Source organism: Salarias fasciatus, chromosome 7 (assembly GCF_902148845.1).
Source record: "Salarias fasciatus chromosome 7, fSalaFa1.1, whole genome shotgun sequence".
In the NCBI taxonomy this organism is placed as follows: domain Eukaryota; kingdom Metazoa; phylum Chordata; class Actinopteri; order Blenniiformes; family Blenniidae; genus Salarias; species Salarias fasciatus.
The window spans coordinates 9485506-9509780 of NC_043751.1; the positions used below are offsets into that span (position 1 = coordinate 9485506).

Below are 24275 nucleotides of genomic sequence, written 5' to 3' on the forward strand. Positions count from 1 at the left end.
AGGAGGGCCACTTTCGGTAGGAGTCTGTCAACCCGCATGCAGTCGTCCGGGATCCCAGCGCGACCTCGGCACGGCCCGTCAACAAACGCAGAGCGGAGCCATGGCGCCCTTGCCGCTGCCCCTGTCGCCCCTGCTGAGACACGCGGAGGGGCTGCAGGCTCTTTTCTCTAAAGTCTTCCGGGGCTTTCCGCGGAGTTTCGGAGCGGCGGTGCAGCCCGGAGCCGGTCAGCTGCTGTCCGGACAGCGGGGCGCGCAGTGCGCAGCATCTGTATGCAGCAGCTCGTCGGCCGGTCCGGACATAACCCAGCGGCTGTGGGCTCTGTACCATGACACCAAGAGGCAGGCCGGAGGTACGAACACAGGGACGGTTAATCCCCGACAGGCGTCCTTTATAACCGTGTTATTACCGAGATTTGCTGATGACTAACAGGCAGGCTGTCTCCACGGCTTCACTTTACAACCTTCAGGGCTGTAAACCCGGGGCTGAAGTGATGAGTCGGAGTCATCAGCGAGAAAACGAGGCGGTGGCAACAACCTTGAATGATTTGATTTTCTTTTGTGTAAAAAGAAAGTGAAGGCCTGCAGAGTGTGAAGCAAGTCACTGTGGACCAGTTAGAATAAAGGAAAGAAAACAAACTGAACAACAAGGAAGCAGACACACTCTCTATGGCAACATTTATGATTTATGAGGTCAAGTGCTGTCAGTGAAAAGTAAAATGTGAAATATGTACAGTTGAAACATTTAATTGAGAAACATAAATGTGTATGTGTAAAAGAAAAGTAAAATCTAAAGACTTACTAAAAAGTAAAAAAAGATATAAGTAATAAATTAGTAATAATATTACGGATAATAAACTTAATGGATGTTATTGCGTTACAAAGTACAAGAATATAACAACTGTTTAGTTTAAAACAAACATACATTAAGTATGTAGTTGAAAAATTAAGACAAAAAGAAAGCACCAGCTGCACAGTGTGACAGTGATTAGTGCTCTGGCCTCACAGCAGCAAGGTCCTCGGTTCAAATGCCAGGGCTTTTCTGTGTGGAGTGTTTGCATGTTCCCCCCTCTGTGTGTGTATATGTGTGTGTGCGAGCAGTTAAGAAAATGAATGAATGTCGCACACACATACACATATAATAACAGATGTGTCCATAACATTAGTCCATCTGCACAGGCAGATGGGGGGAAGCGATTAGGAAATTATTTGTCAAGGAAGCCGTTTGGTATTGTTTCCAGACCTAACTATATGTATGTATTTCTTTATGTTTTCCATTTATAAGATTTTTCCGGCTATTGAGGTTTTCATATGCTAGCATAGAGTACGGGTATGTTTTGTACTTCTGGAAAATCTATATATAGGATGTAAGTTGTTGATGTTTAGAATTAATTTTAATTCAAACCAATAACTGAAAAAAAAAAGTGAATGAATTACTGAAAAAAGAAAAAAAAGTCTCCCAGCAATGTAAACCTATAGCATTTCAACTAGAAAATGGTCTGGGGTGACCCGAGGCAGCCTGAAGTATAAACTTTACTTAATAGAAACGTTCAAAGTCCAGGCTTAAAGGTAGACACGGTGTTTGCCTCCCTCCTGAAACAGGATGCTGGTTCTATATGAGCCTGATAACCGAAGGCCTGGCCTCCTGTTCCACTTTTAGAACCTCCAGTGAGGCAGCTCTCTCTCCCAGAACAAAGTGTTCTGCTCTTTAACTGCCTGCCCCTTAGAAACTTTATTGCTGAGGGAAAAATTTAATGTTGAGAATATGAAACAAATAAATCAATTTTCCGGTTGATTTCTCAGTACTTCTTTAAGGACCAAATTTTAAGATGCTCATTAAAAGTAACAGCATTTTTAAGAGGAGATGCACTCAAACCGCACTCAGCCACTATTATGAGCACGGAGCAAAAATCTCTTTTGCATGTCCTTGAGGTGATTAAAAAAAAAAAAAATCCTCTTTTCCAAGACTACTTTATCACAGCAGCATTTTTTTTTTTTATAAAACCGTAAAATGACCTCATTCTGTTTATTTTTCTTTTTTTTTTCCAGTGATATCCGGCAACTCTGTCAATCCAGACACCATTTTCGCCAACAACGAGATGAGCCTGCGAGACATCGAGATCTACGGCTTCGACTACGACTACACCCTGGCCTTCTACTCCAGACATCTGCACACCCTCATCTTCAACATAGCGCGGGACATCCTCATCACCAAACACCGGGTGTGTGCGCAGCGTCAGACTCAACAGCTGCTGTGCTTTCAGCCTTCAGGTCATTAGTGTATTTCCACAGCTGGAAGACAAACAGAACTTTTTTCCTCAGAGCACAGCTGAAAGAAATTGAGTACTTCTAAAGTCTAGAAATGTGAGCATAACAATTATATTGTATTTCATCAAGTATATCATGCGGTCAAGTTCTGTGATGCGGTTTACATTGAATGCAAACGATCAGACAGATGATTTTAATGTTGTATATCAGAATTTGCTCCTGACTCCTTCACTCCACTGGCAGGGCTTTTTTCTCCTGCCTGTAATTAGATTCCCGCCTGCTGTGACTGGGCCCTGTTTTGTTTTTCACTTCCCGCCAGCAGTGTTTGAGAAGCTGATCAGTTTGTTGACTTTATATCTCAAAGTCATTTTCAATGGACTTTTTCACCTCAGACTTCTGTCTTCCTCTCACCGGGTCGGTTCATTCAGTGAAATGTGATCGTTGTCAACACGATCTAGGGCAGTAGGACTCCGTCTGATTGGCGCAGTTTGTTGACGTGCAGGGCCAGAATACACAGTTCATGGACACCTTATTTATCACTCAGACTTTTACAATATGTTTATTGCACATGTTGATCGTGATCGTGATAGATTTAAAACAACAAGCCACATTTATGTTTGTCTAGTTCTTAGACAGTGTGGGTTGAGTTAAAACAAAGAAGTTGGACTAGATTTTATTAAAAAAAAAAAAAAAAAAGTCATATTTAGGGTTTATTTGTTCTGTCCCCTTTGTACTCAGTATAAATATTCATTTGTTGACTCGGCAATGCTTTGACTTCACATGCTAATAATTCAGGTAGATTATATCCAGAGAAAGAAAGCTTGAACCAAACACGATGTGAAGAACTCTGGCTCCCAACCTGAGCCCTCCTGGCTTTGTCTTCTCTCATGTCGTCCAAAGGACAAAAGGCGATGGGTCTTTTCCAGAATCTAGACTAATTGGGGAAAATGCCCGTTGTTTTTGTTCATGCTTGTGAGAGTCAATGTGCCGTCAGTAATCGGTTCAAGGTTTCCTTTATATCTGCTGCTCAGTTGGTCAAGATTAAGCAGTTCCATTGGTTTTGTTGAGTAAACTCTCAAGTCCAAAATCATTTTTTCTCTCTGTGTCAGTATCCAGAAGGCCTGCGGAAGTACGAGTATATTCCAGATTTTGCTGTCAGGGGACTTCACTATGACGTCCAGAAGGTGAGAAGAGCTCTTTGTTGACACGAATGTGCATGTAATGTCCTGTTGGCTGACCGCAGTCACTTTTTTCTTCTTTTTTTAATAATCTGTCACAGGCCCTGCTGATGAAGATTGACGCGTTTCATTATATCCAGCTGGGAACTGTATACAGGTGCGCTGGCATGGTGCTGCATCTCATACTCCTCAATATTTCCTAATCTAGTTTTACTTTTCCTCCTTATCGCCTCAGAGTTTCAGCTGTGGAACATTTAAGGATTCAGATCTCTCAGCCAGCTTGTAATTTGGCACCGCTTTTGAAATTTGACGCTGCGAATGAAACACAATGAGTTCTGTTTGTGTTCATAGGACGGTTGTTTTTTCCTTTCAGGGGTCTTCACCCAGTCCCTGATGAGGAAGTGATCGCCATGTACGAAGGCTGCCACATACCGCTGGAGATCATGAGTGACTTCTATGGAAAGGTGATGATCACTTTCCGCACTTTACACACGTCTGCTGTCCAAACCCGTGAATAAATGATCAGAAGGACGATTCTTGCTGTTCTGCAGAGCTCACACGGACTCAGCATGAAACAGTTCATGGACATCTTCTCTCTGCCTGAGATGACTCTGCTGTCGTGTGTCAACGACTTCTTCATGAAGCACAACATCGACTACGAGCCGGTCCATCTCTACAAAGACGTGAAGGTGAGTTATGGTGTTTAATTGCTATTGTGAGATTCTCTTTCTTCTCCTGCAATGGGATCCCTCTGAGTCAGTGTGTGCAAACACAGACCGAGCCCCTTTTTGCATTAATGTATTTACATGTTTGCGGCGTGCCGCGCTCCCCCCGGCCGCTCAGCGCCACCTTAATTTTAGCCCTGGAAGCGGAGTCTAATTTTAGTGAGGCAGGCCCGCCTGCAGCCATGTGCGTCTGTTCTCCGGTGGCTCGGTTACTTCACAGGCAAAGGGCCGAGAAATCAGCGCCGTCTTCTCCCTTCGCGGCCAGCTGTCACGCCGGTCCCGTCTATTCTGTGTGACGCGGCGGCATTTTTGACAGATTGCCGTCGTTAAAAGCCCCCCCCCCTCAACGCACGCTCTCTCTGTTCCACCAGCGCGTCTCGTATCTTCTCAAGGACACCCTTCTTTATTCCACCTTTCTCTTTCTTTATTCACGCTTGACCCAATCGTTTTGAAACTTTATTTTCCTTTGACTTTTCTTGGCATCTCTCATTTTTATTTTTTTTCGTGTGTGTGGAGTAAACTTCCCAACTTGAGCTCCCAGGTCGCAGGCTTTCAGGGGAGACCTTCCTCAATCAAAAGCGTCACCAAAGAGACCGAACCGCACTCAGGCACGCTTTCTTCATATTTAATTTGTATTCACAGACAGGCTTTTTCTTTGTGCTCCCAAGTCAAGCGCTTGTGGAAAGTTGCCGTTGGAGCTGAATGTTAACGCCGTGTCACTGATGTCCCGACTCCCCGGCTGACGGCTGTTTTTTTTATTTTCCCTCCTCACAGGAAGCCATTAGAGACGTTCACGTCAAGGGCATCATGTATCGAGCTGTGGAGGCCGATATCGGTAACGTTCTTTGATTTATATTCTTTTGTGTTTTTTTTTCGCTTAATGGAAGAAAACAAACGGTTGCAGCTGAATTGTTGCCAAGGAATATAAACATAATTTAGACATAATGAGGTCGTGCGACAGAGATAAAAAAAATAATAAAAAACTGGCTTTTCTTTGCTTGTATCATATCAGCACTACGCACCCTCACCCCTCCGTATCTCTTGTCTTTCCTCTCTCCAGAGAAATATATTTGCTACGGCGAGCAAAGCCACGCCGTGCTGAAGAAGCTGTCGGCGCTCGGAAAAAAGATGTTCCTCATTACCAACAGCCCCTTTGACTTTGTGTGAGTGTAAGCAAGCAGAGTGCAAGTGTTTGGCACGATTAATTAAAACCGCCGTGTTTTTGGTGCGCTCGTGTTTAATCGGCGCCAGCGCGTAATGCCCCGACTTTAATGGACGGGCAAACACGCGTCGGCCGGCCGCTGTTTGCGATTCGTCGCGAGTCACTGAACGATGAAGCCTTCTGAAGTCCGGGGCTGTTTACACAGATGACCAGCAGACTGCGCCCTGAATCAGAACGCCGCCAAAGCCCCCGAACGCCCAGAGGATGGCCTCGAAATTTTAATTTCAACGCAGCAACGAATGGGAATTGAACATTGCAGGATGTCAGGTTTTGCTCACCCCTTTTGCTATCATGTGACCTTATTTGGTCTTTACTGCATTTCTCATTGTCTCTTCAAAACTAATGAGAAAACCTGATTTAATCCTTTAATTGGAAGAAAAATAGAGAACAAAATCTGAATCTGAAACTCACCGGCACACCATCCATCCATCCATCCATTTTCTACCGCTTATCCGGGGCCGGGTCGCGGGGGCAGCAGTCTCAGCAGGGATGCCCAGACTTCCCTGTCCCCAGACACTTCCTCCAGCTCCTCTGGGAGGATCCCGAGGCGTTCCCAGGCCAGCCGAGAGACATAGTCTCTCCAGCGTGTCCTGGGTCTTCCCCGGGGTCTCCTCCCAGTGGGACATGCCCGGAACACCTCCCTAGGGAGGCGTCCAGGAGGCATCCTAAACAGATGTCCGAGCCACCTCAGCTGGTTCCTCTCGATGTGGAGGAGTAGCGGCTCTACTCCGAGCTCCTCCCTGGTGACTGAGCTCCTCACCCTATCTCTAAGGGAGCGCCCAGCCACCCTACGGAGGAAGCTCATTTCGGCCGCTTGTATCCGGGATCTTGTCCTTTCGGTCATGACCCAAAGCTCATGACCATAGGTGAGGGTGGGAACGTAGATTGACCGGTAAATCGAGAGCTTCGCCTTTCGGCTCAGCTCCTTCTTCACCACGACGGACCGATACAACGACCGCATCACTGCAGCCGCTGCACCGATCCGCCTGTCAATCTCACGCTCCATCCGTCCCCCACTCGTGAACAAGACCCCAAGATACTTGAATTCCTCCACTTGGGCTAGGGTCTCTCCACCAACCTGGAGGGGGCAAGCCACCTTCCTCCGGTCGAGGACCATGGCCTCGGATTTGGAGGTGCTAATCCTCATCCCTGCCGCTTCACACTCGGCTGCGAACCGCCCCAGTGCATGCTGTAGGTCCGGGTTCGATGAAGCCAACAGGACAACATCATCTGCAAAAAGCAGAGATGAAATCCTGTGGTTCCCGAACCGGAACCCCTCCGGCCCCTGGCTGCACCTAGAAATTCTGTCCATGAAGATTATGAACAGAACCGGTGACAAAGGGCAGCCCTGCCGGAGTCCAACATGCACCGGGAACAGGTCCGACTTACTGCCGGCAATGCGGACCAGACTCCTACTCCGGTCATACAAAGACCGGACGGCCCTTAACAAGGGGCCCCGGACTCCGTATTCCCGGAGCACCCCCCACAAGACACCACGAGGGACACGGTCGAATGCCTTCTCCAAATCCACAAAACACATGTGGACTGGTTGGGCAAACTCCCACGAACCCTCGAGCACCCTATGGAGGGTATAGAGCTGGTCCACTGTTCCACGGCCAGGACGAAAACCGCATTGTTCCTCCTGGATCCGAGGTTCGACTATCGGTCGGATCCTCCTCTCCAGTACCCTGGAATAGACTTTCCCGGGGAGGCTGAGGAGTGTAATCCCCCTATAGTTGGAGCACACCCTCCGGTCCCCCTTTTTAAACAGGGGGACCACCACCCCGGTCTGCCAATCCAGAGGCACCGTCCCCGACAGCCACGCGATGTTGCAGAGACGTGTCAACCAAGACAGTCCCTGCACATCCAGAGACTTAAGGTACTCAGGCCGAATCTCGTCCACCCCCGGTGCCTTGCCACCGAGGAGCTTGCCAACCACCTCAGTGACTTCAGCTTGGGTGATGGACGAGTCCACCTCTGAGACCTCAGCCTCTGCTTCCTCCATGGAAGACGTGGCGACGGGATTGAGGAGGTCCTCGAAGTATTCCTTCCACCGTCCAACAATATCCCCAGTTGAGGTCAGCAGCTCCCCACCTCCACTGTAAACAGTGTTGGCGGAGACCTGCTTTCCCCTCCTGAGGCGCCGGACGGTTTGCCAGAATTTCTTCGAGGCCGACCGATAGTCCTCCTCCATGGCCTCCCCGAACTCCTCCCAGACCCGAGTTTTTGCCTCCACAACTGCTCGGGCTGCAGTTCGCTTGGCCTGCCGGTACCCGTCAGCTGCTTCGGGAGTCCCATGAGCCAGCAAGGCTCGATAGGACTCCTTCTTCAGCTTGACGGCAGCCCTTACTTCCGGTGTCCACCACCGGGTTCGGGGGTTGCCGCCACGACAGGCACCGGAGACCTTACGACCACAGCTCCGAGCAGCTGCTTCGACAATGGAGGTGGAGAACATGGTCCACTCGGACTCAATGTCCCCAGCCTCCCTCGGGACATGAGAGAAGCTCTCCCGGAGGTGGGAGTTGAAAGCCATGCTGACAGAGGGTTCCGCCAGACGTTCCCAGCAGACCCTCACAACACGTTTGGGTCTGCCAAGTCTGTCCGGTTTCCTCCTCCGCCAGCGAATCCAACTCACCACCAGGTGGTGATCGGTCGACAGCTCTGCCCCTCTCTTCACCCGAGTGTCCAAAACACGCGGCCGGAGGTCAGATGACACGACAACAAAGTCGATCATCGACCTCCGACCTAGGGTGTCCTGGTGCCAAGTGCACTTATGGACACCCCTGTGCTCGAACATGGTGTTCGTTATGGACAAACTGTGACTAGCACAGAAGTCCAATAACAGAACACCACTCGGGTTCAGATCGGGGAGGCCGTGCGATCCAATCACCCCCTTCCAGGTCTCACTGTCGCTGCCCACGTGGGCGTTGAAGTCCCCCAGTAGAACAATGGAGTCCCCAGTCGGAGCACTGTCCAGCACCCCTCCCAGGGACTCCAAGAAGGCCGGGTACTCTGCACTGCTGTTCGGCCCGTAAGCCGAGACAACAGTGAGGCACCTATCCCCGACCCGAAGGCGCAGGGATGCAACCCTCTCGTTCACTGGGGTGAACTCCAACACATGGCGGCTGAGCTGTGGGGCTACAAGCAAACCCACACCAGCCCGCCGCCTCTCACTGCGGGCAACGCCAGAGAAGTGGAGAGTCCAGCCCTTCTCGAGAGGTTGGGTTCCAGAGCCCAGGCTATGTGTGGAGGTGAGCCCGACTATATCTAGCCGGTACCTCTCAACCTCCCTCACAAGCTCGGGCTCCTTCCCCGCCAACGAGGTGACATTCCATGTCCCTAGAGCCAGTCTCTGTGTCCGGGGATCGGGTCGCCGGGCACCCTGCCGTCGGCTGCCACCCAATCCACACTGCACCCGGCCCCTACGGTTCCCTCGGTGGGTGGTGAGCCCACCGGAGGTCAGGCCCATGTCGTCCCTTCGGGCTGAGCCCGGCCGGGCCCCGTGGGCAAAGACCCGGCCACCAGGCGCTCGCTTACGAGCCCCAACCCCAGGCCTGGCTCCAGGGTGGGGCCCCGGCTGCGCCATACCGGGCGACGTAACGACCTTTGTTCTTTTTCTTCTCATAGGGGGTTTTGAACTGCTCTCAGTCTGGCCCGTCACCCAGGACCTGTTTGCCATGGGAGACCCTACTAGGGGGCATAAAGCCCCCCGGCAACATAGCTCCTGGGATCATGCAGGCTCTCAAACTCCCCCACCACGTTAAGGTGGCAGTTCTAGGGGGGAGCACACCTGTTCCCCTAATAAGTAACTATAAGTCAAAGTGGCAGTTTATCAGTAATATTCTCACTGTGTGTTCAATAAGTTGCTGTGTAAGTAAATAAGTAATGACATGTTTTGTGAAAGTTAAGTGCAATAACTCAGGTCAGTCTATTCGATCATAAATTCTAACAACAACATGGAAAATACATGAGAAACATATTTTATTATAGAAACACGTGCTGGACCTTGGTTCTTTGGTTCTGCTGTGCACGAAGCAACAGATTCCATTGCATATAAATTAGGATAAAGATTAAACAATTTCTTGAATCATCCTTCAATTCAAGATACTCAATTCGAAACATGTCAATGAAATTCATGAGACTTTGCAGACGACTCCGTAACGATGTTGATCCTCCAGAGCTGGACGTGTCCCTTTGTCCAGCAGCTGTTGGCTGGAGGCAGTGTGTGTGTGTGTGTGTGTGTGTGTGTGTGTGTGTGTGTGTGTGTGTGTGTGTGTGTGTGTGTGTGTGTGTGTGTGTGTGTGTGTCTGTCTCTGTGTCATCCGTCCGTGTATCCTTCTCTCATTATCACAACATCACAAAGAGATCTGGCAGGAGGTTCTTCCCATTTGGCACACACCGTCAAGACGTCCTCGGGGAGAAACTGAAGGTCAATGTTGGCTCACATATTTTTTTTTCTGAGGGTGAAGTTTCAGGAAGTCGGACTCTCTGGCACGCCGCACTTTCAATGAATCCACATTTAATGTGTTTTTTTTTTTGTAAAAGCAAATTCAGGACAGCTCGGACTTTCATCACACCGCCGAACAGTCTGCACTCGCATTACTGTGAGTTGTAGCCTCACTGGTTGGGCTGTGCTCGACACTCTGCTTCACAAATAGACGACACTCGACAGTTTTACCGAGTTCGTACTGGCTGGGAGACACAGCGCTCTGCGCAGGCGGGACGCTGCTGTGCTGTATGGATGGCCTCGGCTGAGCTGTTATTGTCCCCTCATGATGAGCTCCGCTGTGCCGCTGACAGGCTAACATCTTGAATCTATGTCCTCCGCAGGAACCGAGGAATGAGCTACATTGTGGGAGAGGACTGGAGAGACCTGTTCGACGTTGTTATTGTTCAGGCTGATAAGCCCGGCTTCTTCAATGACAGGAGGAAGTGAGTACGCCCGTGCGGGGAGCCCTGAGCCGTGTTCCTGTCGAGCCTCGGTTGCCCCACTAGGGGTCCCATGAGCCCGTACAATGAAAACAGCGCCGTCAGCAGCTTCTAGACCTCAGTCACGTAATACACACAGATGGATTGCGATTCCTTTTTGTTCCGCTGCCATCGTTTTTACATGTGTGAGATCGGCCCGTGTGCGTTTTGTCCTAGACCTTTCAGGCGAGTGACAGACAAAGGCGCTCTGCTGTGGGACCGAATCCACCGGCTGGACAAAGGCCAGATCTACAAACAGGTGCGGTGCCAGGAAATTACCAGCGCGGACCCGTATAACACTTCCAATAAATGGCTGTGGATACAGCTGGCAATGTAACACATGGCTGATTGTTTACTCTGTGTGTGTGTGTGTGTGTGTGTGTGTGTGTGTGTGTGTGTCTGATCTTTAGGGAAACCTCTATGAGTTTCTCAGACTCACCGGCTGGAGGGGATCCAAAGTGCTCTACTTTGGAGATCACATCTACAGTGACTTGGCAGTAAGCGACATTCTGTCATATTCACAACAAAGGATTCGATACATAACCTCACATCGCTCTGTGCTGCGAAAACCTGTTACATTATGAATATAAATAGGGAGGCGAGCACTGCTCTGACTACAATCTCTTTATGATGTAATTTAAGATAAGTGTGTTTCCCTTGAATTTAAAGAGGGCGTCCAGAGTAAATCCATATTCTCAGCAGCTTAAGTCTTGCTTCTGTTTCAGAAGAGCGCTTATCAAACCCGGTCCCGGGAGCCAGGGCTCTGGAGGGCTCGGGCTGTATCCCTGCCAGCGTGTTTGATTTAGATCAATGAGTCGTGATCAAACGTCGCAGAAGATGAGAAGTGATGCTCATAGTGAGGCACGAGGAAGTTCTTAAAAAAGACGAATTATACTAAAATAATGAAGTCCAGTTACTTTATAAAAGAAATGTGGGACTCATTTTTAATGAGCGTCTTCTAATTATCGAACCGAGTACATCGGTTATCTATCTATCTATCTATCTATCTATCTATCTATCCATCTATCAGGATGGTGTTTGGCAGGATGCCTGTTCAGTGGCTGGCTGCCAGCGGCGGATTGCCTGTCTAGAGAGCTGCCTTGCTTGTTTGGAGAGATGGAGCTCGGTGTTTGTGGTTTCCACCGACCACAGCTCAGCGTCTCGCTCTCCGGCTGCTGAATGAGATCGTTACTGCGAGCGGGCGCCGGGCAAAAACATCTCGGAGTCACTGAGGAGGAAATTCAGTCACTGTAGAAGTGCGTCAGGAGATGTTTCAGGGGGGTTTTCAGGTTGTTGTTGTTGTTGTTTAGGTGAGCTGATAGATGGATGTTCATTTGATGGGTTTGTGACTCTTACCTAAAAAGAGAGTGAAGTTCAGACCTTATATTCCACATTTAGATCTGTGACTCATAACTCCAGCTCAACAAGGCAGTTCTGAACTCTTTGACTCCGGTTTGAGTTGTCTGACGCTTTGCCCATCAGGATCTAACCCTGAAACATGGCTGGAGGACGGGCGCCATCATCCCCGAGCTGAGGAAGGAGATCAAGATCATGAACACAGAGGAGTACGTTCAGATGATGACGTGGCTGCAGGCTTTGTCCGGACTCATCGAGCAGATGCAGGTTGGAGGAATCCGTCAAGCTGTCTCGTTGTTGCCTTTCAGCGTCTTGTCTTCCGTCATCTCCGCTCTTTCCTCTGCATTTCTTCACTACAGGTACACAGAGACCCGGCATCGGAGGCTGTAGTGGATGAGTGGATCAAAGAAAGAGAAGCCATGAGGTAAACAACATAATTCCCTTTCAGGCAGAAGGACTCGGAGAAAACCTTTTGAAAGCTTGTGGAACTGAAGCAAACCGCACCCTGACTCTGTGTGTTCTCACAACAGGCCGCAGACGAAAAACTTCTTCAACGCACAGTTTGGGAGCCTCTTCCGGACGTACCACAACCCCACCTACTTCTCACGCCGACTCTCGCGCTTCGCAGACATCTACATGGCCTCCATCAGCTGCCTGCTCAACTACGACCTGCAGCACACCTTCTTCCCGCGACGCACGCCGCTGCAGCACGAGTCCCCCTTCTGGCCCGAGCACAGCTCCGCCGCCGTCTCCTCTGCAGCGCCGCAGGACCAGAGCAGAGTCTGAACCCGCCGTCCTGATGGAAAGACTTGAACCGAGCCGTCTCTGTTGCTGACTCGCTTTTTTTTGTTTTGTTTTGTTTTGTTTAATAGTTTAAGGATACGGTATTTTGATTGGAGATCATGCATGCAGCTGTTTGATCTGTTTCGTACCTGCTTCTTGTGCTTTATTCAATTTGCGGTCCTAACTGCTACGCACAGCGGTTTGCTACATGCGAACATGCAGGTCGTTCAAACCCTTTCTGTGTTTGAGCGAGAAAGAGGAGCAGTGAAGTTCAACAGCTTGAATGGTTTTTATACAACCTCGTCAACAGGGGGCAGTCACACTCCACCCTTTCATCTGTTTCTGTATTCTGAATTTGCACGGATTATCTTTGCCTCTTGGATCTTTGCATCTGTTGGTGGAGATTTCACATTTACATTACTGACTCTGTTGCCTTAATCTCTTGCTCACGTTAGCGCAATGTTGATATTTTTGTAAGAGCCAGATATAAAATATGGTAATGAATCTTTGTCAAATTTAGCCACCGAGCCTCTTGGTTAATGTCATTACGCGCAGCACATTGTGACACACGTTGCACTTTGATGTCTGGAAGTCTGTGTAATGGTTTTAGTCATTTTTTTTTTTTACGCCACGCAGCCCGTGCGTGTCTATTTTAGCCGATGAGAAATGTGAATGTTTCTCTGGACAAAAAATAGAGCATCTTTGCTATATTTAGCATAAATGTTGCCGTTTGATCTGCGAGGGGAATCAGCTTTGAGCTTCTTGGGTTTGACACTTTCGCAGGGAAAGTGGTGAGATGTTTTCACACGCGCTCGAATTTTGACTGACTTGTGAAAGCTTTATTTGCAGAACAGAGCTGGAACCTTCTGAGGTTTTTATGAATTTGTAAAAGGGAATATGAATAAGGGAAACAACAGTTCCCACAAACAGGACCTCATAGTACTTTATATTTGTGCATTTTGCTGTCTTTGGTTTCTTTTAGTTTTCTTTTCTTTTCTTTTGGTTGAAAGTATGTGATGGTGGGATGTATTTTTACATTTTATTTCACTATTTATTAAAAAGGAAATGTCTTGATTCAAGGTTGTGTCATTGTGACTTATGAATGACAGGTGGGGTCAAATATAGAAGTAAATGTAATACTGAATGAAGTATTGAAACTTAAATGCAATATTTGATGGAAAATAATGTGCTTCACCCTTTGATAAGAGTTATCGCCCTCAGTTTGGCTCAGAGTGGTTTGGTCAAGAGCCGAAGAGCCTCAGTCGTCGACAGGAGTGGATCAGTTTGTGGAGTACTGCCGGTCACTGATAACTCTACTACTGCTAGTATGAAAAGGTTAGCTGAAGGGTTGTACGGCACATTTGACTTAATTGCACAAACGCAACCACAGCCACTTAGAGGCCAACTGCGTGTATTCAGACTCTCAGTGTGGCAGGATTACATCTGGACAGACAGATCACAGTATTTTGAGATCTGGCCAGACTGTGTCTGAGAATTTGGTGTACAGACGGTGAAAGCAGGAATAGATCCTGCCATCTAACATGTATTTGTCCATATTTGAAACCGATTTGAACCACAGAAATGACTGAATTCTTACTCTAAATGTGGAACACCAGATTCTCATTTACAATTGAACAAAAGAAAGCGTAGGTAATACAAATTTTCCTGAGGATTGCGGTTCGTATTACTGTGATGACCCGAGTCATAAGTGTGTGGATCTGCAGTCTCCTCAGGCGCCCTCTCTCCTCCTGAGAGTGTGTGTGAGTGTTTGATTGGTTAATTGACTGCGTAATGCAGGGCAGGTGGCGAGTGATGCTTGATCCTACAGAAGACCTCTGATTGGCTGGTTGATGAAAGACGGAGGGATTTAAGACTGCCAGAGTTGAGGGGCTCGCGTCACCTTTCCACCTCCTACAGTCCCAGCACCTGTAGAGTCGTGTGGGGGATCTTTCAATGTGGTACCTGTGTTGATGACGAGTGTCATTTGACTGGTGTTGATGAACATTTTTGTTGGTGAGAGGGTGTGTTTTTATTTGGAACTGCTGCCTTTTTCTCCCATTTATTTTTCTTATAGGAAGTTAGGATAAAAAAGGTTTTTTTTTGTTCCTTTTTTTTTCTCTCTAAGGGACCTCAATACATTTTTATCTAGTTGGTGGCCTGGCCCACAGCCTAAAGAAATAAACTGACCTTTTTGGTCATTAAGAATGGTGTTTTTGGGGATCCTTGGCGGTGGGAGGAGTAGCAGGGGCCTGAAACTCCTGGACTGGGAACGTAGTATTAGCAAACTATTTGAGTTGTAATTGTGGATTAATTTAGTTCAATGTTTATTTAGGTGGCAACAATTATAGTCACAGATAAACAAACAGTTTCATGTTATAAAAGTGAAATGTATGGGTCCTCACACAGAACCCTGTGGAATGCCATAATTCAGCCGAATATCACATTTACAGAATCTGACAGAATGATGAATATCTCAGTCTCTGGAGTCACATTAAAACATGCTGAGAAAACCAAGAATCATCTCTGAATTGCCTCGAACACAAAGCTATAAACGAGGGTTGTAGTCAGAATCAAGAAACTGTGTGCTCCACATTTTTACTCGGTTCTCATACATACAGCTGAACATACGTTACATAATGTGAAAATCAACTCTGACAGCTAATTGATCCCTGACTAATAACCACTCAACTTTCCAATTAGAATGATAGTGCTGGATTTATTAGGAATAATCCCCCCTCAAATCGTGTTAGCGAGCAATCTCTCATATTGCTTTTTGCATCAGACAGGTGCGCCATCAGACTTCTTAGAAAATAAGAAAAGACCGACAAGGATCAGAAATGATCAGATCAATGACGCTGGCTCCTGAGCTGAGCAGGGTGTCTGTGGATTCAGCGTCCGGCTTCACAGTAGCTTCTTCACCCCCGGACCCTCAGGCCAGCATGGACACCAGCAGCACACCCTGGGCCTCCGGCTCACCTCCTCCTCTTCCCTCTGTCCACTCCGAGGAGGCGACTGCGGCGCCCACCATCTTCCCCCAGGTGGGCTACAGCATTCTGTCGTTCCTCATGTTCATTAACACCGTGCTGTCGGTGTTCAACAACGGCCTGGTCATCGTGGTGATGCTGAAGAACCCCTCCCTCCTCCAGCCCATGAGCATCATGATCTTCAGCCTGGCCGTGTCCGACCTCATGATCGGCCTGTGCGGCTCGCTGGTGGTGACCATCACCAACTACCACGGCTCTTTCTTCATCGGACACGCCGCCTGCGTCTTCCAAGGATTCTCAGTCAACTATTTCGGTAAGCTTCAATCCGAGTGGAGACTTTTCTTCTGTGTCTGACTGCTGCAGAACTCAAATATAGTATTTATTTGCCAGAGCTTTTATAGACAATCATTGTCTTCTCAGATGATTCACAGCTCAGAAAAAAAAAAAAATGGTGTCAATGTGTCTGGAGTTTTTATTCTCTCATTTGCTGATTTCCGTCTCTTATAGGTCTCGTCTCTCTCTGCACTCTTACTCTGCTCGCCTACGAGCGCTACAACGTGGTGTGCAAGCCAAATCTTGGATTGAGGCTGAGCATGCGGAGAAGCATCACGGGGCTGCTGTTTGTCTGGTTCTTCTGTTTATTCTGGGCCGTGACTCCGCTGTTCGGCTGGAGCTCCTACGGACCAGAGGGGGTGCAGACGTCCTGCTCTCTGGCCTGGGAGGAGAGATCGTGGAGCAACTACAGCTACCTGATCCTTTACACGCTGGTCTGCTTCATTCTGCCGGTCGCCATCATCATTTACTGCTACTACAAGGTGCTGAAATACATGATCAAGGTGGGTTCAGAGGAGATTCAGCTGTTACGAAACAATCACTCCATCTGATCACGCCATGTGGGTCAAATCTGTTTTCCTGTAGCTGAACAGGAGCGTGGAGCTTCAGGGCGGACGCCCCAGCCAGAAGGAGAACGACCACGCCATCAGTATGGTCCTGGCCATGATCGTAGCGTTCTTCGTGTGCTGGCTGCCCTACACGGCGCTGTCCGTGGTGGTGGTTGTGGATCCGGAGCTGTACATCCCGCCGCTGTTTGCCACAATGCCCATGTACTTCGCCAAGACCAGCCCCGTCTACAACCCCATTATTTACTTTCTCTCCAACAAACAGGTGAGTGACCATATTGATCTAAAGTACAACCTCGAATGAGAAAGCGTAAGGAAAAATTGCCACTGTGGTTGTGAAAATTGTGCTCTCCTCTCAGTTTCGTGATTGCACTCTGGATGTGTTGTCGTGCGGCCGCTACATCCCCCACGGGCCCGCCACCGTCACCATCCGCATGCGGCCCTTGAACAGGAGGAGCTGGGCGTCCTCCTTAAGCAGGAACGTCAACACGCAAAGCAAAGTGTTGCCTCTCTGACTCTCGCCAGTGGAAAAAAAAAACAAACAAAAAAAACAAAAAACAAAGACGGCGTCTTGCGCGAGGCTGTCTGTGTTTCACCGGCGCCTCATCGAGGATGCAGAACAGAACATCTCCAGGCTCCTGTCTTTTGCAGAGGTCTTTTCCTATCACCCAGAGAGAACAGCTCAAAAAAAAAAAGACCCCAATATTCAATAGGTTGGACAAAGTGAGAAACTCTTAAGTAATGCATGAATGCAATCCGATGTAACCCAACTGAAAAATGCCTCCTTTGTTTGTTTTGTATCTCCTTTTGAAACTAGTTTGTTGTGGCATTTAACTGAATTACATTACATTGCAGGGTGTTCTTGTAGTCTTTGTCCATCCGTTTCCCTCTTGGAACAATGAGAATATTCAATATGACAGATTCCTTTCTTTGATTTGTTTTTAGATCAGTAAACTGCTACCGTTTTCATTTTGATGCTTGCATGTGCGGATGGGTGTAGGAGCCGAGCCAAAAGAGGGAGTCGCTGTTGAAAGGACTGGAAACAATGACTGAAAAGAGTCTTTTTTTTTTTCTTTTTTTTTCTGTGTGTGAGAAATGTGGTTTCCATTTGTAATTTTCCATTTGTATTCATTTTTAACAAGACTCGACGAGTACAACTCAGACAGGGACTACGAGGAACAGCAGCCTTTCACCCCTGACTTTCTGTTCTCCAATAAAATCCTGTGGCTCTGTTTTCACATAGTGTGGGAAGATATTTCTCTCATTTAAAGAAGTTGGGTATTTAACATTTTCAGGCCGTTGAGTAATGAAATATTGATTCATATATATATATAGTAGCCAGCGCAGACCTTTTTTATATTTCAGGGCCTTTTCCTGGCAACAAGTAATCTGATTTCATATTAGATACACTGCACTGCATCGCTTCCTCTGTGATATTAATATGCAAAAAAAAAAGAAGAATTAAAGTCAATAGTAGCCAGCTCTATCATCCAATCGATACTGACAGCCAGGCCAAATCTTTTTTTTATATGCTGTGGATTATGCAATAAGTTCTGCCTCTTTCCGTCTCTCTCACGCTCCAGATGTCTGCAGCAGAAAGCGCTGCTGCAATGTATGTGGGCATAATTCCACTCATAAGCACCTGTGCGAATACACAAAGTACTCAGCACAATTATAGTTTTTCTGGTGCAGGGAAAGAGCAAAGGCAATTTAATATGCTTAAACAAGTCCTTCATGCCCTCAAATTCACTTTAGAAAAAAACATTACAAATTTGAATGTTCTTGTTAAACAAGCTTTGCTTTCAGCGTGTTTTAACAATAGAAATCCAGCCAGCCGGTAAAAGATGTGTTCTTTCATTCCCTTCATTGCTCCACAGCTTGGCAATTTTTCATTCGTATCGTTTTGTATTTTTTCCATCTTTGTAGAGAGTTCAGAGGAGCATTAGACAGTTCAGAGAAGGATAACAAAATCAGAGCGTCCCTGGGCCTGATTCAAAGCTGGGGACATCATGTCTCCCGTGGCACATGCCTGAGCCCACAGTGAGTCATGAAGATTAATCTGCATCACTGAATAAAGATGAAGCAGAACCTCACAGTAGTGGAGGGTTTTCACTAATGAGCAGGCGTTGACAAATAGGATAATAAATTTAAGTGGAGGGAACCTGACAATCAGCCTTCATTTTTCAAAAGACACGTTGCGGCGTGTCACGGATGTGGTCTCGCTGTGAACAACAGATCAATCAGAGATCCACCCATGCCGTCCTTTTTCACACATTTTGGTTTGTCTTGGCAGATTAATCTGCTGTTTATTTGTTTTTTTTCCCTTTTCACTCGGGCCTGTTTGTGCGTCAGGTTAACGTGCGGTACTCCACCGTAAAATTTCGATGTTTGCTGAAGATGTTTTTGTTGACATGTCATCCCGTTTTGATTGGTTTTCAGCTTGCGCTGAATTTCTTTCAAGCCTTTTCTCCAACTGTTTGCCACGCTCGATGTAAAATTTGTAAAATCTGGGGGAATTTGCTTCTGAATAAAGTGATTTTAACTTTCGTCTTGTCACTTGAAGAGGCCCATTACCTTGTCTCAGTCTGTTGCGTCCTGACACGCTGCGAGCGAGGAGTGCTTCTTCCTCCAGAACTTTGTGTTTTCCTGCTGCGGGGCTTCGGGGACACGTTTGATCAGCCTAATATGTCGGGATGGTCAGGCACAATATGCATTGTGTTGATCTAATCCCAGATTTGGCATAGTCCGGTAAGCCTACACATTTGAAGCAAAGAGTATTTCACACTTTATCTCCAAACAGGATTACACAATGTCACGCTATAATCCTGCAGCATTGCTCCCTTTTTTCCTGAGGCAATGTAAGAAGTCCCAAGTCATCCATCTGGCATACTAAACGCAGAGCTTTTTAACCTTTGTGGGCTTGGTTGAGCTGCTCTTCATTTCACACATCCATCCTGTCATGCCGTCGTCATTAGCGCTTTACAGATTTGGCCTTTTAAAGTCGCACAATCAGGTAAGACAAAAAAAAAAAAAAAAGTGACGTAACTGCAATTCAATTAACAACTGGCTTTCTATTTTTTCCACTTATCTCAGCTGTGAATGTAACTGCGGAGTCTTCTAATGAATGTGAACAACGAGGACTCCCAGGTGACGCCCGCCGTGCCGCGGAGTGATAATGAAAAGGGCGGATACTTCGGTGGAACTTGTCCAAGCCGGTTTTTTTTTTTTTCACCCCGGTGGTATTATTCATTCAGCAGAGATGCATCGCGTCGAGAGAAAGCAGCCTTGATGTGCGCTCGGTCATCGGAGGGGGAATGAAGACACGGAATTAAACATGCTCGCCGTTTGAACCTGGAGATGAGACGCACGCCTACACCTGCATGGGACTTTGAGAACGGCACCGTTTGGGAGGAATATGTTGACACCGCCTTTGTAGTGGCAAACAGCTTGATTCTGTTGATCACGTCCGTGGTGGGGATTGCGGCGAACGTCTTCGTCGTGCTGGCGGTGTACCACCAGAAATCCCTGCAAACCTCCAACAACGCGCTGGTGGTGAATCTCGCCGTCGTGGATTTCCTGCGCTGCGGCATCGACTGCCCCATCCTGCTCGCCATCGTCATGACGGTGTACCGGAGGGGCCGCGTGGACGATTTGATCTGCGACACGCACATAGTCTCGTTCTCGTTCAGCTGCTGCATCCAGCTGCTGACCCTGGCGTGCATCAGCGCAGAGCGGCATCAGGCCATCGCACAACCCTTCAAAGCCAGTCAGAGAAAAACACGGATTATGGTGCTCATTCCTCTCACATGGATCTTGGCCGTTCTCATGGCTGTGCTCTGCCTGATGTATCTGAGGGACTCGCCCGTGCATGCCCGATGTAAAGGGCAGCAGAGAGAAAAGCTGCCTTCCTACGACAACTTTGGATTGTTCATGCTGTTCCCGCTGTGGGCCGCCTGCTTCGGCGTGATCACCGGCTTCTACGCCCGAATATTAGCTCTCGTGAAATCGCACAATCGTAAAATATTTGACGAAGGTACTTTCCCTCTCTCGAAGAAAGACCCCGCAGAGGAGGAGCGAAAGAGAGAGGAAACCACAGTGGTGGAAAACGCAAAACATGAGAAAAGCCTGACCTTGAGAGTGAACGTTGCTCAGGCTCCGGCTGAACCAAACTCATCTGTGAGGAATTCTTCAGCTTCACTGCAAACCTCTGCAAAACCTCTACAATGTGTTTCCATCAATTCAGGGAGTGAAAAAGAACATAAATATACCGTGGAGATAAGTGACTTAGAGCAACCTCTTGCAGCGCGAGCTGAGGAGAAACCTTTCACAGCAGAAAACTCCATCCCCTGTGCGGCAAATGGAAATGCGCTCGGCGATGTTAAAAACTCAAACACAAAGATGGAAAAAGCGGCAGATGATTCCACAGGAGAAAAGGAAAGACTGAAAACTGACAGAGAAACCAGAGAAGGCAGCCTCCATGTTTCCTCCGCTGCACCGAAACAACAGTCTAAATCTCCCCCTGCACCATCGGCTGAACCAGAGCGAGTTCACGGCCAAAGGCTGGCTGTTGCTCCATCAGATCGAGGGGCTTCATTACCGCCGGTCTCCGAAACCGAGGCTGTGAAGCCACCTGTGGAGGTGGAAGGCGCCGTTTGTATGATGCCTTCAAAAGCCGGCAAGGAGAGAGCCAGCAAAAAGAAGGAGAGCAAAATGGCCAAGCGGGCGGGATACATTATTGTAACCTTCCTCTTGTTCTGGCTTCCTCTGATCACAACCATCCTGGTGAACGTTGTCAGTGACAAAAACAAGAATGCACAGGTGAGTCCTGATGTCAGCCAGCAGAAAGCAGATGTGCGTATTTTAAATCTATCTTTAGAGCGTATCGAGATTAATACTTGTTTTGTTTAAGACCTCAAGATGAAACAAACAGTCCTGCCTCTGTTTCACCAGGATGTCTAATTTTCTTCTAAACCTTCTCTTGCATCTTTCAGACTTTAATCATTCAGGACTTGGAGATCCTGTCAGTGTCTGTTGCCTGCATCACATCCCTGAGTGACCCCATTATTTACGCTGCTGTGAACCCCCAGTTTCGGACAGAGTTTTACCGCCTGAAGAACAGACTGAGTTCCGTTTTCAGCAAGAAATTCTAACAGGCCTGCTCCTCTCTGCTTTAGAGCGGCACTACAGTAAAACGCCCCCATTCCCATTCCCTTCATTCCAATAAATCTCCGTCCGTCGTCCCGGTATGAACCGAGTTAAAGCCCAGTTGTCGGGGTGTGGGATTTTATTTGGAAGAGAGGAGCCTGTTATTTTGCACGCTGCTGTGTTATCTTAGATTTTATGCAGACTGACTCGTCAGCAGTTATCCGACGCCGCGGAGCGGAGGCGAGGCGTGCTGAGAGAAGCCGCCCAGACCAACGCAATCAGCCCAGCGGGTGGGGAGCCGCCGAGCCCTCTGTCAAGCCATCGCCGAGGGCCTCTCGTCTGTCTCCGGAGAGCCCGGCAGCCGGGACCCACTGCTGGGCAGTCAGGTCCTCACACGCCCTCCAGCAGCACCCAATTATTACCCCATCCAGTTAAGTGATGCACTCGATGTAATCAGGAAAATTATCCTGAAATCCACCTGATTGTGTTTGAGTTTTAAAAACAAAAAAGGAAAAAGACATGGGTGAATGTTTCGGTAGAGCTACAGTATTTATTCTATCCACTGCACCAAATGCACAATGTGTGATTATTTGCCCCCTTTTTCCTTTACCCCCTTTATATGCGTAGTCCATGACAAGATTTGTATTTCATTAAAAGCAAAGTGTTGCAGAATTTACATCATAACATACCAGCCTCAGTGTGTTTTCCTCCATCGGTTGCATTTTCACTGACACACTTCCAACAAAGAAGCAGAGACATACTTTAATAATAAAACATAATTCTGCAATGACAGCATGCAAATCCTTAATTCAATCAGGTAACAGACAGAAATAGTATGCTGACGACTGTCAACTAAATCTAGAAATAAGAGAAGCCAACTTTCCAATGCAGTTGATAAAGTCCTAACTGAGATATTTACAATATGAAAAATGTACAAAATGGCCCTTTGACACAGTGAAAACTACCAAGTCTGGCTGTTGAGTAGCATAATGAGGAAGTCAGTGGAATCGATGCTCAACACTCTTTTTGTAACGGTTTCTCCCGGCGTCCACATTAGGGACAGTAATCAGTTAAGTGCTGCTGAGAACATTCACGTATGCTTCTATCTTGTGACCTAACTAACATTTACCCTGTATAGTTCTCAATATCAATTGTTAACTAATGACAGCGGCTTCCACACAGATCCATATCGGAATGTCAAATATGTAAGCTAACACAGATTTTGTCATTTTGACTTTCACTTTGCACATTTCACAAACATGTCGGGATGCGTAATATATTTTACTCATCAAGCGATGACACCAACCAGTTAATGAGTCAGTTAATGAATATTCACAACAGTAATCCATTCCGGTGGATGCATGTTTTTCTGAATTTACAACAGTGAGGGCAAGATTGAAGAAACCATGTCATTGAGGGTGGGGGGGGGGGGTCTCAAAACAACCCATGTATTCAGGCGGTGAGTGAGGTGAGCGTCTCTAATGTGTGAGTGGGCTGATTCAATATTCACAAAGATGGCCTTCGTTTAATGAATATGTGTGCTTTGTCTTCAGAGGCCACCGACTGTGACCCTCAAATGTCTGCCTTCCCTCCTTTGAGTCAGAGACAACAAATACAACTACATTACATATTCAAAAATAAAGTTTTTTTTCTCAGTATTTTTAGGCAACAACGATGAACCGCGCATTCCAACAACTTCTTTGCTCTGGTGTGCTTGATGAAGCAAGATCTGCTGGTTTGCTTTGACTTCCAAGGCAGCTGTCCCACATCGTTTCAAATTCCATGCAGAGTTTGACATCAGATGAGATCACTAACTTCAAAAGCCCCCGACCTCCGCGAATCTTTAGAGTCCCTCTAGGTTATGGCAGGTTGATGCTCGGTGGTCCCTCTCCTCAGCGCCCGGTGCTTCTGGAGACCAGTCAGCTGATCAGATAGGCATGACATCTACAAGGCAGATACTCGGACAATGTTGCTCTGAGAGTATGCTGTGGTGGCGGAGCCGTCCCCGTCCGGCGAGGTGACCACCGGGGCCGACAGGCTGACCATGGACGGGGTGATGTAGGGCTCGTCGCATTTCAAGGGCACGGTCTCGTCCAGTTTGGCGTTCAGGCTGGAGCGGCTGTGGGAGGACAACGCAGGGTGAGGGAACCGACCTGCGCACGGCCGACATCGCGTGCAGCTCGACCAACGAATATGCCGCGCAGAGCACACACACACACACACACACACACACACACACAAACACACACTGCAGAGACATGCTGGCTCTCTGAGCGGTGTGAATTTGTAAAAAGGGTCGTTGGCTCGCGGTCAGCGCTTCAGTTTACAATCTGGACTCCGGAGGATCTACTGAATGCGAGGACTGTGTGTACAAAACCAAACATCTCCACTGAACACGCTCTTTCGTCGCCTCGACTCTGTTTGTCCGTGATTCTCCGGCTGCAGCTGAGTCTACGGGAGTCTATAGAGTGCGATCGCTTTCTAATTGGCAGTTTGTATACAGCGCCGGCTCGATGGGAGCCGAAATTAAGTCTCGCACACGGGATGAATGTTTTCACATGAAATGTCAAGAAAGAAATGTACTCTTCTCACCCGTCTATGAGTATTTTCACACCAAAAATTATTGGACAAGTTTGCCCAATTAACGAAGTTGCACGTTTTCCCGCTCAGCCCTGGAGGTACAAAGAAAAGCAGATCGCTTTGATTTTAATTATCTTTTTGAAATATCCTGCGCCGAGTCGTCGACGGTG

The 24275-nt window shown here is 47.7% G+C and overlaps 4 protein-coding genes across 4 annotated transcripts in view; 3 read left to right on the top strand and 1 right to left on the bottom strand.

Moving 5' to 3' along the window:
• The first annotated feature begins 28 nt into the window (after positions 1-28).
• On the top strand, positions 29-13576 carry nt5dc3 (5'-nucleotidase domain containing 3). The gene is made up of 14 exons (XM_030097313.1): positions 29-350; positions 2047-2219; positions 3375-3449; positions 3545-3600; positions 3817-3907; positions 3995-4132; positions 4943-5003; positions 5229-5331; positions 10221-10322; positions 10536-10617; positions 10769-10855; positions 11841-11981; positions 12074-12138; positions 12245-13576. Exons 1-14 carry the CDS (start codon positions 101-103, stop codon positions 12498-12500), a joined length of 1680 nt encoding a protein of 559 aa, XP_029953173.1. The 5' UTR covers positions 29-100; the 3' UTR covers positions 12501-13576.
• Positions 13577-15123: 1547 nt separating this feature from the next.
• Positions 15124-16897, top strand: parietopsin. Its single transcript, XM_030097314.1, has 3 exons — positions 15124-15794; positions 15989-16317; positions 16400-16897. The coding sequence occupies exons 1-3, from the start codon at positions 15335-15337 to the stop codon at positions 16682-16684; spliced, it is 1074 nt and encodes a 357-aa protein (XP_029953174.1). The 5' UTR covers positions 15124-15334; the 3' UTR covers positions 16685-16897.
• Positions 16898-19428: 2531 nt separating this feature from the next.
• LOC115391467 (alpha-1A adrenergic receptor-like) lies at positions 19429-21530 on the top strand. The gene is made up of 3 exons (XM_030095742.1): positions 19429-20503; positions 20960-21198; positions 21372-21530. The coding sequence occupies exons 1-3, from the start codon at positions 19738-19740 to the stop codon at positions 21528-21530; spliced, it is 1164 nt and encodes a 387-aa protein (XP_029951602.1). The 5' UTR covers positions 19429-19737.
• A 522-nt stretch (positions 21531-22052) lies between these two features.
• The window catches only part of LOC115392602 (potassium voltage-gated channel subfamily D member 2-like), a 40209-nt gene continuing 37986 nt past the window's right edge, over positions 22053-24275 (bottom strand). The window contains exon 7 of the mRNA XM_030097311.1: positions 22053-23644. Coding sequence (XP_029953171.1) covers positions 23470-23644 — 175 coding nt within the window. The 3' untranslated portion in view covers positions 22053-23469. The remainder of the gene's footprint in view (positions 23645-24275) is intronic.